This window comes from Struthio camelus, chromosome 5, assembly GCF_040807025.1.
Source record: "Struthio camelus isolate bStrCam1 chromosome 5, bStrCam1.hap1, whole genome shotgun sequence".
Lineage (NCBI taxonomy): Eukaryota > Metazoa > Chordata > Aves > Struthioniformes > Struthionidae > Struthio > Struthio camelus.
The window spans coordinates 32,117,241-32,133,205 of NC_090946.1; the positions used below are offsets into that span (position 1 = coordinate 32,117,241).

The following is a 15,965-nucleotide window of genomic DNA, read 5'->3' on the forward strand; positions in this document are numbered from 1 at the left end:
TCTCTGAATAAAGCTGGAACTGAACTATCAAATCCCATTATATTCTAAGCATAGCACTTTGGACTAGTCCCAAGTTGCTCAGAGGTACATGTTTTATAAAAGAAGTCTACATACTTATGAACCTGTTGAAAAGCTACACGCATTACGTACCTGACAGTCCACCATTGAATTGTGTCAGCATTCTCACAGCCTGGATTGGAATAAATTGAATTGCAGCTTTGCATCAATGGTTATAAATGAATAACCTTCCTTATGCTGAAAGATAAGGACGTTCTATGAGCATCAATCTCAGAAGCGCTATCCTACTGCAGTGTTCTTTAGTGTTAGAATTTTTAATGTGGGAAGACACCCTCCACCTCCAGATTATTGGAAGTTCCCCTCTCCCCACTCCGCTCCATCTGTAGATTGGATGCTGACAATCTATAATAGTTATGCACTAGAAGAAAGGCATTTTCTTCCTTAGACATGTCAAGGGCAATCTGGAATTTACTTACCCTGTTGTGCCCTGCTCACAAAGGGGCATTTGTTACTTTTTTTCATACAATAGTCCTATCGAAGTAAATGTACTAAAATATTGTACCTTTTATCGGCTCCAAGTAAGTATCAGAAGCTTTTGCTACATTTTCCCATTAGTTTTAACCTGCGTATAAAGTAATACCATTTTACAAATAATAGCAACCTTGTATTTGAAATTTCCACCATATCACAGACATATGCTCTCAAAACTTGAAAGGCAATATTGATAGCTTAACATTAATAATTATGAAATATCAGGGCAAGAGTTAATCTCATACATACACTCACCCACAAACTCTTCAAGGCAAAGTAAGCCTTGACACATTTTTTGGTGTTCTGGGGAAACAAGTTTAAACAGCACTGCCGTGCATACAACACAAAACATCACACAGGCATCTGAAGATGAGTAAGTCAACAGTCTTTTAAATGATTCAGTTTTACAGGATGAAATTAGTAGGGCACGGCTTACAGCATTGCTTATGTATTTTCATGCTTCTCCAAAAAATTGTTTATTTATGAGAAACACAAACCTGAACGGAATTACCACTTCCTGCCCCAGCAAGATGGAGAAGCCTGTATACACATAGTACATACTTACTCGGCCTGTATGCCACGAAGGTGGAATATAAATGAAGATCTGCATGGACAGCAGGAAAGCCTAGAGAACCAGGAGCTGTCATCCTCACAACAAACAGGGTGTGAATGTGGCTTAGAGACGGACTCTCGCTTGAACAGTCTTGCAACTAATTGCTTGCTGCCATGGGCTTAACAATCTGGCCGACAAAGAGTTCTCCCTCGTGGCAGCCTGGCTATCCGCAGGGTAAAGTATTCTCAGCAGTAGCAGCAAAGGCTGCAGCAAAGAAACAGATGAAAGTGCTTCGATGCTCTAGTGTCAGATGGTACAGAAAATCCTTTGGCTAACATTAGATGTAACATAAATTGCCTAAAAGAAGCCTTTGAATACATAATGCACTTGGTGCTCACAATACCACCCTTTCTCTTCAAATATCTCCATTTTATTTTTAAAATGCTGATATTTTCATTTGCCTTAATTGGGCAATTTCTTCCACCAATGATCCAGAATTTATCAGTGAAAAGAGCACGACATACTGTGGCATGCAAGGCTACCATGACTTAAGAGTCCAGATCATCTTGCAGTATTTAAACAGCCTTGGCATTAACAGCAAGCTGTTGGTGCAATTTCCAAGGCTGCATAAGAAAATGATGCAAACGTGTGGCCTTTGGAAAGCTGTGGAGATAAACTATCCAATTACTCCAGCAAAATCAGGGTCAGCCTAAAGCAATGCACTCCTGTTAGGGACCAGAAGTCCTGGAAGCTCACAGCTCTGTTTTCCCCTGCTCCAAACCCAGTACTCTCAAATCAACTGTTTTACAGCACCACTTTTTGGTGACCTATACATTTTCAGTAAAGGCAGCTGGCATTGATTCTTTTTCTTTCCGTATTTGTATTAACAGTTCTTCTTTTCATTAATAGGAGTCTGAATGTCATATCACAGCAAAACATCTATTGCCAGGGTGTCATCACTGTGGCAGTAATTCCTCCTAAGGCACCACTTCAAATAGGCTACTGCATCAAACAAATTTACAGGCACAAACCTCTCCAAAAGCATCATTAAATTGCAACAGCCCACTTGGTACCAATTGCTGAGGTTTCCAGCTCGCTGACTGCAGTTGCTGCATTTTGTACATGGTGCTACATAGAAGAGATTCCGCTTTTTGCTTCTGATGGGCAAGAAAATGATGTCGCCCTCTCCAAAGTGGAAGCGCAGGTGAAATTAGAAGATGTAGGAAGATGAGGTACAGTAACCTTTGATGTTAAGGATTTGCAAGAGCTGTTATTTCACTGTATTTCTTATCCAAAATGCTAGAAATCCCTAACGCAACATGCAGGCTCTAGGACACCTACCTTATGGTAAGATAATGCTTAAGCGTCACACAGACAGAAGAGCTGAATTGTACCTGTGTAAGCTCCAGTATAACTGTAACGCTGAACATATCCATCAGATTTTGCACTGCCAGTTGCATTATCAATTCAATGTGCTTAAACAGGTGGATTTTAAACAGTATCTGGCAATATAAAGACATTACGAAGTTTGTAACCAGCTCTTTACCAGACACATCTAATTAACTTTTTACTCCATGGGAATACTTTGGGATTTGAGACTGGAAATTGATGCTAATTAATTGTTTTATTGAAACATTGCTACCACTTATCTAGAAAAGCTCACAGATCCAAGGCTTTTATGCCTCTGCATTCTCTTCCTCTGATCACTTCCACACATCCTTTTTGTGCCTTGTGACCGTTCAGGATGACAAGACTGGGTTGCCTGTTCTGCCAACACAGCAGCATGGTGAGCAGCAGGGTGTTTCTAACACACATCTGTGTCCTGTTAAGGAACTGGAAGAGTTGTCTGAAACAGCTTCTCCCAGCTCCATGAAAATGCTGTTAGTAACAGCATTGTCTTGTATTGAAGTTATCTGCAAAATGGCAATAAAATAGTTATCTGAGGTCTACAGGTGGTATTGACACTACAGTTTGGTTTAGAAGAACCATACACACTTGTACATCCAGCTCTGAAACAAAGCCAAACCACAGGATGCCTTTATCTTCTGCGTTTTGAGAGATACTTTTTCTCCTGGCAAATCTATCCTTTCAGAAAGTACTACAACAAGACTAAAACATGTACCACCGACACACCTCATTTAAAACTGCCATGAAAATCAGTGTATCCTGCAACTCTCCTAAGAAACCAGTTGACACAATTATCTGCTTACTGTAAAAGCTAACTATGTATTTATACGTGAAAAAATCTGTGTCTTTTAGCTTGAACGTAACTACCAAACCTGTTACAAGATACATGGTTAATATTCTGATCCCTCTTTCTCCTTTATCTATTGTTGAATTAGCTCTTTGGAGTTGCATTCTTTGAAGAGCTTTGAACCTTGAAACTTTAAAAGATAACTATGTGATAGAAAAAGAGAAAAAGATAAGATTGTTTTTCTTTTGTCATGAAACCAGGCATTTATTTCTCAGAGTTTTACAAATACGATTTTAGGCAGAAATGATAGGGGACCAAGCTTTCTGTTCACATAAAAGAATTCAATGTATGCTCAGTACCTTTGCAAAGCAAGTTGGTTTCAGTATCAAATAATACCCACTTGGTCGTAGACCGAATTCTCAGGTGCTGTAAACAAATGTAACTGTTCAGCTATAGCAATTTATGTCAGCTTTCAAAAGTATTTCTATCAGTTTATACCAGTTTTCCCATTACAACAGTTTAGAATCAGGTTCAGTATTTCCCCAGTTAGCCTCTTGAAAAGCAACAAACACCACAACCTTCTTTTGGGAGTTAGACCGTAGTTATTGACTGTAGATCATGACTGCCACAGGCGGTCACATTGCATAACTGCTTTCATGAACAGATCAAGCACCTGTTTTCCTCCACTCCTATCTCACTGGAAACTGTTTCCAGAACCCTCCTACTCTGAATGGTAAAGCCTCTTCCAAGCATAGGAGAGATTTCAGGAATATGAATACATGCAACTTTTCTTCAATTCCAAGTTAATACTGAAAGAAAAAAAAAAGTCCTAGGTTAAAAAAAAAAAAAGAGGCTATTTCAGTGCCTCATTTCATCTACTTTACATACAGCCACTGGCTAATGGAAGCACATTCCTTAAATACGTGAAGAATTGCTGTCCAGCCATCTTTTCTCCTCCAGAGCATTAAGAGTTGCCTACAGAAACTGATTTTTGTTGGTTTAACTGTGTGCATAAGCTCTTTTTGTATCCAAAAAAGGTTTCTTTTTTTATTTCCCCAGGATTCTGTGTTAGTCTTAAAATACTCCTGGTATCAGCCGGTAAGGCACTTTAGTAGTATAGCGCTTCCAGTCCTTCCCGTATTTGCTGAAACAACGGTGTTCATCCCTAACGCAACGGTGGATCAGCAGAATAGCCATATAAACAATGTAGAAATAAGGCAAGATATGTGCAAACCCACAAGTCAGGCAGTAGGCTAGGGAACCCATTAAATCTCCTGTGTAATTGAAATGGCGTGCCCATCCCCAGAAGCCTGAGGTCATCAGTTTGCTGTAGTACCTTGTACCATCCACAGACATGTAGGAACACTCAATGTATTCCGGCTTCTTTCCCCATATCTTGCAGTTGCCATTTGTACGACGGAAGAGATCTTTCTGGTGGTTGGTCACCCTGAAGATATAATAGCCAACCAATCCCAGTATCAAGATCCCTACAGCGTTAGCCGTGCCGAGTTGGACAGGGTGATAAACCAAATATAAACCCTGGGAAGTAGAAAAGAAACAATCAGGGATTTACAACATCTTTTCTCAACCCTGAGTGCACGCTCAGGATGCCAGACTAATCACTTGACCTACAGTGACCCAGAATAGATGAGTAGAAAGAATAGGAAAATCCACTCTACTAGTAAAACCATGGAGATTTTTCAAAAAAATTCTGCGTCCTGCATTCCCTCTCCCTTTCCAAAGATCACATAATTTATATGGGAACAATAACGAGGGAGAAGTGAGGGTGCCTACCAAACGCAGCAGAATAAAAGAATCATACAGGAATACAAAAAGGGACCAAAAGGACTTTGAAAAAACATACAGACATGGTAGAGACAGAAAGGGGCACAAAAGAGGAGGAGAAGAGGAAAAGATGTCAATTCCATGTTGGGACAACAGGCCCTCCTACAGGCGAATTGTTCCCCACACAGAATGTTGTAACGGCTACTTAGCGTTCAAAATGTCTAGAAGCAACTTAAGATACAAATAAAACCCTTGAGGAAAATGTTTCTGAAAAGTTTCTTTCCTTTTAGCTCAAAAGGAAAGAACCATATTCTACCATATTTTTACCTGCAGAGTATAGAGGTATGGCAACCAAACACAGTCTCCCCAGCCCAAGTACCATCCAAAATGATCATGGCAGATATCGATGGTTTTCAAATACCAGGCTTCATTCCAGAAGAAGTCCAAAACATAAATACCCTGGAACAGAATGGTTCTGCTTAATAGCAGAGCACTGTCACCTGTCATCCTGTTTAACAGCATCAGCCTAATCTTTCTGGGCTGTCTTGTGATAAGATCTCAAAACTGACCTGTGTTTTTATTTTACTACCTCAAAAATACAGTATTAAGAGGAACATATCACATACAGAAGGAAGAACTATACTACATCTATATAACTAAAGCAGTAACAACTGATGCAAAGCAGTATTAACCAAGCTAACTAATGCAAATGTTCTCCATGTGCTACTGTAAGGACATACCACTCAGGAAATGCACCTGCATTTGACCACCCCTGACTCTCTTCAATTTTGAGAGTGTCACGCTTACCAAGAGTGAGAACAAAGCTTCTATTAAGAGGACTCCCGTTTGCACATACGAATGAGTAAATCCAAACTATTATCTCTGTTTTTTACTTTGGGGTCTCTTTCAGGGGAACGTGCAGAACCCGACTGGCAATTTTTAGGTGTGGAGAAATCAATAGTTGTGCCCTTCTCACGTTAAAGAAGTGGAGCTAGATGTAGTGCTACCTTTAGAAAAAGCTGCCCTAATCTTATTCCAATTGAAACCACAGAATTTTGCCATTGTTCTTGTTGGATTCTAGATCAGGCAACACCTGTTTCTAGAACACAGGTTCAGAAAAGTTTCTCTGAATTTAAGATACTGAAATCTGCTCATGAAGGCAGGACCATACCACTGGTAGCACCATGAATGAGTACACTAGAGCATTGTCAGTGACACACTGAATGAGCACAAGTGCCCAAGGAAATAAGCCCCAGTGCCTCATCGCTGAATGACATTTTTAATACAAGAAAATGGTGCAAGTTCAATTTCAATGCAAGGAGTTCTTCTACTTTAATACTAGTTTATTTTGAATTTAGTTTCTCATTTTCCTCCTCCAAACTTACCTGAAGGGCATTGACAAGGATCATGGAGTTGGTTACTTGACCATACAGTTCCTGTTGTTTAGCAGCATAGGAAAGGTTAATTAGAGTCCAGGCTACAATACCAGGGCGCCCATTGAAGAAGAGCTTGAAATCAAACCACTTTCCTATTCGAGGGTTAAACTCAATCCCCATCATGTAGTCATAAAAAAAGTTGCCAGTGAATTTGCTGGAAAGCATAACAGATTACAAATTAATGCAGTTATACATGAGTTCAGGTAATTGCTATTCTGTCTACACATTTCACTTGATTTCCCAAGGCACTTAATGTAATGATAGTAAAAAAATCATAAAATTGGGTCATGTTTGCATCGCACAAATTGATCAAAACAAAGCATTACATTAGTAAAGATAAATTTTGGCCTCAAAAACATTCTATTTTACACTCGGTATTACTTGTGAACTAACTATAACCTTATTCTTAGTCTCAGATTGGAATGGATGTATCCATGACACGGAGGCTTCCACAATCACATAACACGCAGCATGACACACAGAGGACCGTGCAAATGAAGTAAAGAACCACAGTCCTACTTTGGCCTGCCTATCTTTGCCAATAACATACATACTTGCATTACTATTCTGTGCAGCATTCAATGTGTATGTCAGATTTCCTAGTATTCTCTCGTTATTAAAAACCACATACCAGTCTTTGGCATTAGTAGGGAAAAAGTAGCCTTTAATCATTGCAAACGTGGAAACCCCATATCCCAGGATGTTGGCACACCACAGAAGAGGAATCCAGTTGTCAAAAATTATGGTAGGTGAGAAGCAGTGGAAGTAAAAGGCATTTGCAAACCAAAGCACATGGGTAATGATCCAAGCCTGAAGTCCATTGATTTCATACTTATTTACTACACCTAAAAAGTGAAGGAAAAAAACCCTGAATGTTACTATGATATTGCACTAGTATAGCTTTTTTATCCAGAAAGCTCAATCAAGTACTCCACAAATGATCAAGTTCTCCCCACTTCCCTTGAATTTCATCCTCCCAAATATTTTGGCATATAGCATCTTCTTGAAAGTTTCATTATACTCTGGTGTAACCATCAGACTGTGTTAAACTGACTCTCTTTATGCAAATAGTGGATTTGGAATGTCTCCTAAAACTAGGGTCTCAAGTTACTCTTTGTTATACTTAGTTCACGTCAGGTATTTTAGCTCGAGTAGGTGTAACCGCACGGCGGAACACTAGCAAGAACGGCCCAGTTATCTTAAGCTCCAAAATTATCATTCTGAATTTTTCCACCATTGCTGATGTGGTGCCAGCTACATTTTACTTAAGGAAGAATTAATCACCTAATTGCACAATCAGTAGGTTTACCAACACTAAGAAACAGAAAATCTGTAAGTTATTCTCAAAGATGAAGTTTTTTGGGTTTTTTTTTTTTTTAAGTTTGAAGTAAACCAAACCATTTATGAAACCATTTATGCCCATGTTTCCTCCAGATATATACAGCTTATTTAAACCTTTTAAGTACAGAAATACTATCATTTAAAAAGAAGTGTATAGTGTGGGTATATTTTAAATAATACCTTACCAGCAGGAGTGACAGCACCTTCCTGTATACCTCCTACATATCCAGGAAGGAACTTATGGCAGAAATCAGGAATGAACACATACAAAATCACCTAAAATGGAGAGAAGTTATTAACAGCGAGAAACCAGACAAAACCCAAAAAGCACTATCCCTTTCATACACATACCAAAGACAATATTCAGTGGTTTCAATTAAGCATTGGTTAAGCAAATATTGCAAGATATAGCTGATGTGCTTTTAGACTAGTAATACAATCAAGCTACTAAGCAATTTTTTACCCTATAGGCACTTGATATATGGTAATCATTCTTCTTTTGCAGCAGGGAGGGAAAAGTTGCTAACTAGCTTCAGGTTGTTATCCTTTAATTCTAAAGTTAATTGGTATTATATGAAAGTTGCTTAGCAAATTGAAAAAAAAAAAAGAGAGAAGTTTGGTAAGTTTGAAGATATTTTACAAGTGTATTTCATATATCAATGTCCTTTTATATTCTGTCTACAGAATATTCTATTCCTTCTGCAGTGTTAGTACATAACATTTATCATATATTTAATTAAAATAAATGGATATTTTTGTTATTACTGTTGCTTTTTCTTAATAACCACATCTTCATCTGTGACTCTTCTATAACTCATTCTTCTATGCTATGTGCGTTTATATTTGTGTAAAATGCTCAGACCACAGAGTAGCTATGGGATCAGGATCAGCTATGGGATGCATGCATTGGCATGCATCTGGCTGCACATTTTCTGACTCATTGCTGGGCACAACGTTTAAGTATGGTGCTATATGATACTAGGTATCAAAAAGCTATGCTTGTGAAGCAAGCTTCTTTCACAGGAAGAGCAAAACTAGTACTCCAATTATTTGAGGACCACGTAGCCTCCTGGCATTTTTTGATGGATTGATATCATTGACATCTGACAGATTACATTTCAATTACCTAAAAATTCCATATAATCCTGGTTAGTTCAACCCTTGTTTCCTCTCAAGTATAGACGCATGTATGTGCTTGAACACACAAACACAAGCATACTGTCCTATCTTTATTCAGTATTGCTGCTTACAGCCCTACAGCTGCTGTGATCCATCACACCGTTAACAGTGTACTCTGCTGACGGCAAAGGAACATTTGGGCCTATGCTTGACGTATTTTGTTTTCAACTACATAAGCTTTGTTTGGATTCCAAAAAGCCATGTAAAAGGAGAAACTTCAAAGAGTAAAAGCCAGTGTGACATTCCCTTATCTTGCACGAAACAGGATTAATCGAACAGCTGGTTTTAAAGAAATAGCCACTACCACCTATAACTCAATAACATACCTGGAAAGTGACCCAAAGGATATAGATGCCAGCAGCCTTGTATGTCAGCGTAGGAGTTTTGTTCCAGATGTCAGACAGATGCGTATTCCCCATGAGCAAGTCAACGAGTGGATTGATCAGGGAGCACTGGTACTGGTCACAGGACATTATGAAGTAATATACAATGAGTGGTGCAAACACGAGCAGGAAAAGGATGCTTGCTAAAGAAAACCAGTCTACTTCCCTGTAATTCAAAACAGAACAATTATTTTCCAACTTTCAGTTGGAAAAGCGAGTCTAACAGGCAGATTTTTTTCAACGGACCTTCTAAACTAACCAGGTGAAAACTGGAAATATTTTGAGGGCGCACATTTCTTCGGGTCAAACAGTCACAGAAAATATAGCATGTCACATACTTTACCACAAACTGTTATAGACCTATGCTAGTAAATCAGTGCAACAGAGTAGACAACATCTCTCCTTTCTCACCACCCCCAAAACCAGACTATTATTGCCATCAAATACATGAAGACAGTAGTTGGGGGTATAATTTGTAGAGTTCACTTAGAGGTGGTAATAGAATCACAAGCATATTAAGCAAAGCTTGGAGACACAGAAAAGAGACTCTGGACAGCCAGAAATTGAACTTGTTCTACCACACACTGTCTGTAACAACAAGCCATGTAAAAATTCACATCTCAGTTTCCAGTTGCAATACAATACTCTAATATTTGCACAATACTTTGAGGACAAGGATATGGGTCTTACATCTTGCTATACCAGGAGATGTCAGCTGGTAACACCACCGATGGATGTCTGCTTTATAAATCTGAACAAATATTTTGTTACACTTTTGAAGAACAACAAACTTTGCTCATTTTTATAATGAGCGTTCCTTTTTGCAAGCAGAAGCGTGTTTTAACCCAAGCCTTCTGGCAAAAGCTCTAACTTGAAAGTCTTGTAGGATTCTTCAGTGTATGTGTGATTATTTCAATTTGTATATTAAATCAGGCTAGAGAGTTGTTATGCTGGCAAGAGCATTTTTATGTCTGAATACATTACGTCTATACGAGGAATGAAAAATCTGTATAAATAGACAATTTTCCTTGTCCAGCTATAATCTCTGGCATCAACTCCTGAAAAAGTTGTTTTACGCAACTGGGCACTGGTAGATGGTCTGAGATACCTAAACAAAGATACCTTCTTTGCCTTGCTTCTAATTATCTATATTTAAAGATAAGCGTATTCAATCAAAACAAGCTGTCAAAAAAGTATAGACTTCAACATGAATTTCTCTTCCAGCTGAGGAGTAATAAGGCCTTACAACATTACACCACTCAATAGAATGATGAAAGTGTCAACACACTGCAGTGCGTGAAAGGCAAAGCAAGGTAAGGCAATGTTTTGCGTTACTGTTTACAACCCGCTGTAACTTGCACCTCTTACTACAATTCATTCTATGGAAGATCAAAGCAAGCATCTTTTATTAATAGAGTCCAGTTTAAAAGGAAAGCGGCAACCACAAGAGCAAGTATGAACCAATCTGAAATACAGGGACTAATTAAGGTCACCAACTTCTCTCACCATGCTCTTCCCCACTGTCCTTGAGATGTCTGAGTACCATTTTGGACACTTTTGCGCCTTCTTTCTTCAGAAGATCTTTTCTCCTGAAGGGCTGCCATGCTGTCCTGTATGAAAGAAAACATTTGTGGTATTATTCTAGCTGGTTCTCAGTAATTCTTTTGGCTTGACTGAAGAGAATCACAATTAAAACTTCTTGGAAACTATTTTATGGTCTTCTGATTACTGCAAATTTGACAAGGGCCCAGGAAGGAAAACAACCACCCAAACTCTTACAATCTTACATTCAACAAGGCATTACCAATCCATTGATTGGAAAGTACTCCATTAAACTTGGCGCTAACTGGAAATGTCTTTTAAGCCATATTGTGCAATACATGGCTTGCAACGCGTAAGTGAGATACAGAGGGAAAAAAACAGTGTTCTGCCACATTCTTATAAACCTCTGAAAATCACAGAATCACAGAATCATTTAGGTTGGAAGGGACCTCTGGAGATCATCTAGTCCAACCTCCCTGCTCAAGCAGGGTCACCTAGAGCATATTGCCCAGGATCACATCCAGACGGGTTTTGAATATCTCCAGCGAAGGAGACTCCACCACCCCTCTGGGCAACCTGTTCCAATGCTCTGTCACCCTCACAGTGAAGAAGTTTTTTCTCAGGTTCAGATGGAACTTCCTGTGGTTCAGTTTCTGCCCATTGCCTCTTGTCCTGTTGCTGGGCACCACGGAGAAGAGGCTGGCCTCATCCTCTTGACACTCCCCCTTCAGATACTTGTACATGTTGATGAGATCCCCTCTCAATCTTCTCTTCTCCAGGCTCTACAGGCCCAGCTCTTGCAGTCTTTCTTCCTAGGAGAGATGCTCCAGCCCTCTAATCATCTTGGTAGCCCTCCGCTGGACTCTCTCCAGGAGTGCCATGTCTCTCTTGTACTGGGGAGCCCAGAACTGGACACAGTACTCCAGGTGAGGCCTCACCAGGGCTGAGTAGAGGGGCAGGATCACCTCCCTCCACCTGCTGGCAACTCTCTTCCTAATGCACCCCAGGAGACCATTGGCCTTCTTGGCCACAAGGGCACACTGCTGGCTCATGTTTAACTTGTTGTCCACCAGCACTCCCAGGTCCTTTTCGGCAGAGCTACTTTCCAGCAGCTCAACCCCCAGCCTGTACTGCTGCATGGGGTTATTCCTGCCTAGGTGCAGGACCTTGCACTTGCCTTTGTTGAACTTCATGGGGTTCCTCTCCGCCCACCTCTCCAGCCTGTCCAGGTCCCTCTGAATGGCAGCACAGTCTTCTGGTGTGTTAGCCTCTCCCCCCAGTTTAGTATCATCAGCAAACTTGCTGAGGGTGCACTCTGTCCCTTCCTCCAGGTCATTGATGAATACATTGAACAAGACTGGGCCCAGGACTGACCCCTGGGGGACACCACTAGCCACAGGCCTCCAACTTGACTCTGCGCCATTCACCACAACCCTCTGAGCTCGGCCATCCAGCCAGTTCTCAAGCCACCTCACCGTCCACTCATCTAGCCCACACTTCCTGAGCTTACCTAGGAGGATGTGATGGGAGACAGTGTCAAAAGCCTTGCTGAAGTCCAGAAAGACAACATCCACTGCTCTGCCCTCATCTACCCAGCCAGTCATTCTGTCATAGAAGGCTATCAGGTTGGTCAAGCATGATTTCCCTTTGGTGAATCCGTGCTGACTACTCCTGATCACCTTCTTGTCCTCCACACGCTTAGTGATGACCTCCAGGATGAGCTGTTCCATCACCTTTCCCGGGATGGAGGTGAGGCTGACAGGCCTGTAGTTTCCTGGCTCCTCCTTCTTGCCCTTTTTGAAGACTGGCGTGACATTGGCTTTCTGAGGGTCTGCAATGAATTGCCTTTCCTAATTAGAGTAATTGCTACTGCTGTCATATTTTGTGTACTGGACCTTGCCTAATTGTACATTTTCCCCAGATCCCTTGCTTGATACACACTAGCTACACTGAAGAAAACAAGAACACAGCTATAATCCCATCTGTATCAGAAATGAGTCAGAATTGCGAGTGACTTACTAGATAACACCTAATTCTCTGTGGAACACGCATTGTAGCTTTCTTTTCCTTTGCCCAAACATTTATTTTCTTAGGGGTCATTATCATGCCATAATCTGAACATTTGGTAATCCCTCTTCCAAAAGAAAAAGAGAAAAATCTTTTTCCTAAACTTTGTTTGTGTCTTATGGGAAGATACAGATCCTAAAACACATAGAATATTGTAATTTACTATTCAGAAGGGAATTTGCTAACAGTTGCTAGTTTTGTAGGTTTTCAGTCTTTGATATTTTAACTAAACCCAGAAACCAGCACTTATTTCCATTGAAACAGAAATGACAATACAACGTATTAAGAAAGAGGAAAATTCTTAGATGCCAAGGCAGAAAGATCGCAAACAGGATCAGCCCAACCACAAGGATAACGTGCCATCCTCACATTCAAAATAAATAGTATGTTCCCCATCATACGTCCGAATTAAAATGCTTATTTTTGGAAGCAATTAGAAAAGCAATATAATGCTCCCCTTCACTAACATGATGAGGCAGAAATCCTAAGCAAGGAATGCAAGAACATACATGGGGTGCATGGAGCTTACATAACTTACCATTTTAATAATCATAAGTAGAAATACTAACTCGCAACCTGTCTTTCAGCACAGACATTTTAAAATACTGTCAAAGGTAAAAAGCCTGGCTTGGATTGGAGCCAGAAGTTTACATCTTTCCAGGTACCAACACCTTCACAACAAGGTTTCTAATGCAAGTAATGAACCAACCTAAAGATAAGCAAGTATAAGAACAGGAAAGGCAGGAGATTCACTGTACCAAGGTTAGGAGCGTGGGACTGTGCTGCAGGCATTTTTGTTGGTTTAGCTTTACATAGCACCACAAATTCACACTGGAAACTGTTTCAGCACCAGAAAGGATTCTGTCAAGAAAGTAAAGGCTCTTACTCAGGAAATGACAAAATTAGAATAATTTAGATTGGATGAGAGCTTTGAAGTTATTTAGTCCAAATCCATTCCTGCTTGGAGCAGGGCCAGCCTAAATCAGGTTGCTCAGAGCCTTGTCCAGTCAAGTCAAGTCCAGTTTTGGATATTTCCACGGATTCCCCATGACATTCTCATTTGTCAGTCCTACTGAGGAAGGGGACATAAGGGATCCAGAACAGAAACCCCAGCAAGTTATCAGAGAGTGGACAGAAGAGTCATAAAATTTGAGACCTGATCAGCAGGTTGAGAATTATCACCGGGGTTCTGCTTTCTTTTAGGCTCTTAAGTAATGAAACCGCCTAGTTATTCTGCAGAGCTCAGTATATTGCATCCAAAAACTCTGCTCAGGCTGTTGAGCAATCGCAAAAAGCCTGTCTGCTGCTGGCATGTGGGATTTTGTGCAAGGCCCATATACACCCAGTTTATCGTTAATCCTACCAACGGTGCAGAAACATGACAATCATCCGATTACTAAACTGGGAACTTGGTGGATGAGAAAGGCTGGTATTGAGTCGGAGTTCACGTGGATCCATGCATTCCACCTGTTTAACGATCAATAACTGCCCGTAAATTTTACCTTTCTGCAAGGTGATTTGAACAAGTGCTTGCTTAGGGCCTTCTCCTAACAGATATACTCTGGCACGACAGACAGCTCTGCTGGCAGTTAAGAAGCTCTCTATGTTCAGAACTTTTCCCACATACATTACACAGCAGCTGATGTTTCTGAATTATGACTCCTATTGAACTCTTACTCCTGTGTTAAACACTTAGCAGCTACTGAAGCTTCTCTATACACAAGGTTCCTGTTACCCCTCTAAACTTTAATAGGCTCAAGACACTCCTGACACATTGCTTTCCTAACTGCTAGTCAGCTTCTTAACAAGAGCCTGAAGCAAAATTCACAATTTAAAAATCACCTGCACAGAACAATCCAGAGACACACTCTTCATCTGAATCCAATTTTCAAAGTTTAATGATGAAGTACTGTGTTAAAAGTAAGACCATGCCAACCATCAATTCACTTGGATGGGCTCGCTTTCCTTTCAGTACCCGAGCCACGTACTTAATATATAGTTCACAGGTTACGTTTTGTATAAAGTAGAGTTCTTTCAAGCATCAGTATTTCACATTTGTTTGATGTTTTTCCATCAGCAGGCTCTAGAATTGCTGAAATGGAATTATGATTAAATAAGTGTGACAAAAACCATGATCAGTTTTTTTTTCCTACAAAAACATGATGGATTCACATTTATCAATATCTATTTGAAACAAAAACTCTTAGCTGAGATAGAATATTCCACAAAATCAAACATTTTACATACCAGAAGAACATAGCAGCTGCTTACCAGGGCTAATTCAGCCCTCTAGACTCTGCATACCAGATACGTATGCTTTGGGGAAGAAAAAGGCAATCAGAAGAAACCTCCAAAACCAGGGGATGCTTATCAGATTTATCACGAAGCAAAGCTACATTCCAGCTACACTTTGTTCTCCCCCGCCGAGCGACCCCCCTCCCCCCGGGCCCCACATGGCTCGCGGTGAAATACGCACTTATAAACCGCAGCCTAGCCTGGCCCGGCACCGGCTCCGGCTCCTGGCCCCGCCGCCCCGGGGAGCGCCCCGGCCGCCGCCTCGCTCCCTGAGCCGCACCTGTGCCGACAGCGGCCTCGCCGCTCCGCTCACCTGCGTCGCCGCCGCCGCCTCAGCCCTCAGGCACGCTGCGCTCCCGGCTCCCCGCCGAGCGCCCCCCGCCAGCCCCGCCCCCGCCCCGCGGCTCTGCCCAATCCCCGCCGCGCGCTCCCTGGCCCCGCCCCCCCCGCCTCACCGCATTGGTGCGGCGCGCTCAACCCATGGGCTGAGGCCACCGCGTGGGCGGCGCCGCGCCCCCTCCCCATTTCCGAGCCCCCCCATTTCTGATCCCCCCCTACTTCCGCGCCCCCTCCCCATCTCCGAACCCCCTCCATTTCCGAGCCCCCCCCGGCAGGGGGCAGCGCCGGGGACACCTCGCTGA

At 41.4% G+C, this 15,965-nt stretch overlaps 1 protein-coding gene across 17 annotated transcripts; it reads right to left on the reverse strand.

Moving 5' to 3' along the window:
- Positions 1–3,530: 3,530 nt before the first annotated feature.
- DHCR7 (7-dehydrocholesterol reductase) lies at positions 3,531–15,713 on the reverse strand. 17 transcript variants are annotated; one of them, XM_068945388.1, is made up of 10 exons: positions 15,638–15,660; positions 15,277–15,345; positions 10,927–11,030; positions 9,364–9,586; positions 8,044–8,134; positions 7,149–7,362; positions 6,467–6,671; positions 5,409–5,540; positions 4,633–4,835; positions 3,531–4,105 (listed from the first exon to the last, which is right to left on the reverse strand). In XM_068945388.1, the coding sequence occupies exons 3-10, from the start codon at positions 11,022–11,024 to the stop codon at positions 4,060–4,062; spliced, it is 1,212 nt and encodes a 403-aa protein (XP_068801489.1). In that variant the 5' UTR covers positions 11,025–11,030; positions 15,277–15,345; positions 15,638–15,660; the 3' UTR covers positions 3,531–4,059. The 17 variants fall into 17 exon arrangements, with proteins under 17 accessions (XP_068801489.1, XP_068801482.1, XP_068801488.1 ...); XM_068945381.1 differs by lacking the exon at positions 15,277–15,345 and adding an exon at positions 14,872–15,121 and having other exon boundaries at positions 15,638–15,653; XM_068945387.1 differs by lacking the exon at positions 15,277–15,345 and adding an exon at positions 13,788–13,890 and having other exon boundaries at positions 15,605–15,653.
- Positions 15,714–15,965: the final 252 nt, after the last annotated feature.

Coding starts and splice junctions, on each gene's coding strand:
- DHCR7 (XM_009688387.2), bottom strand. CDS start 14,904: ATGAAGAGTGTGTCTCTGGATTGTTCTGTGCAG. Junction 11,031..14,871: donor CTCTGGATTGTTCTGTGCAG/GTGATTTTTAAA, acceptor TCTTTCATACAG/GACAGCATGGCAGCCCTTCA. Junction 4,836..5,408: donor CATACCTCTATACTCTGCAG/GTAAAAATATGG, acceptor TCTACTTCCCAG/GGTTTATATTTGGTTTATCA.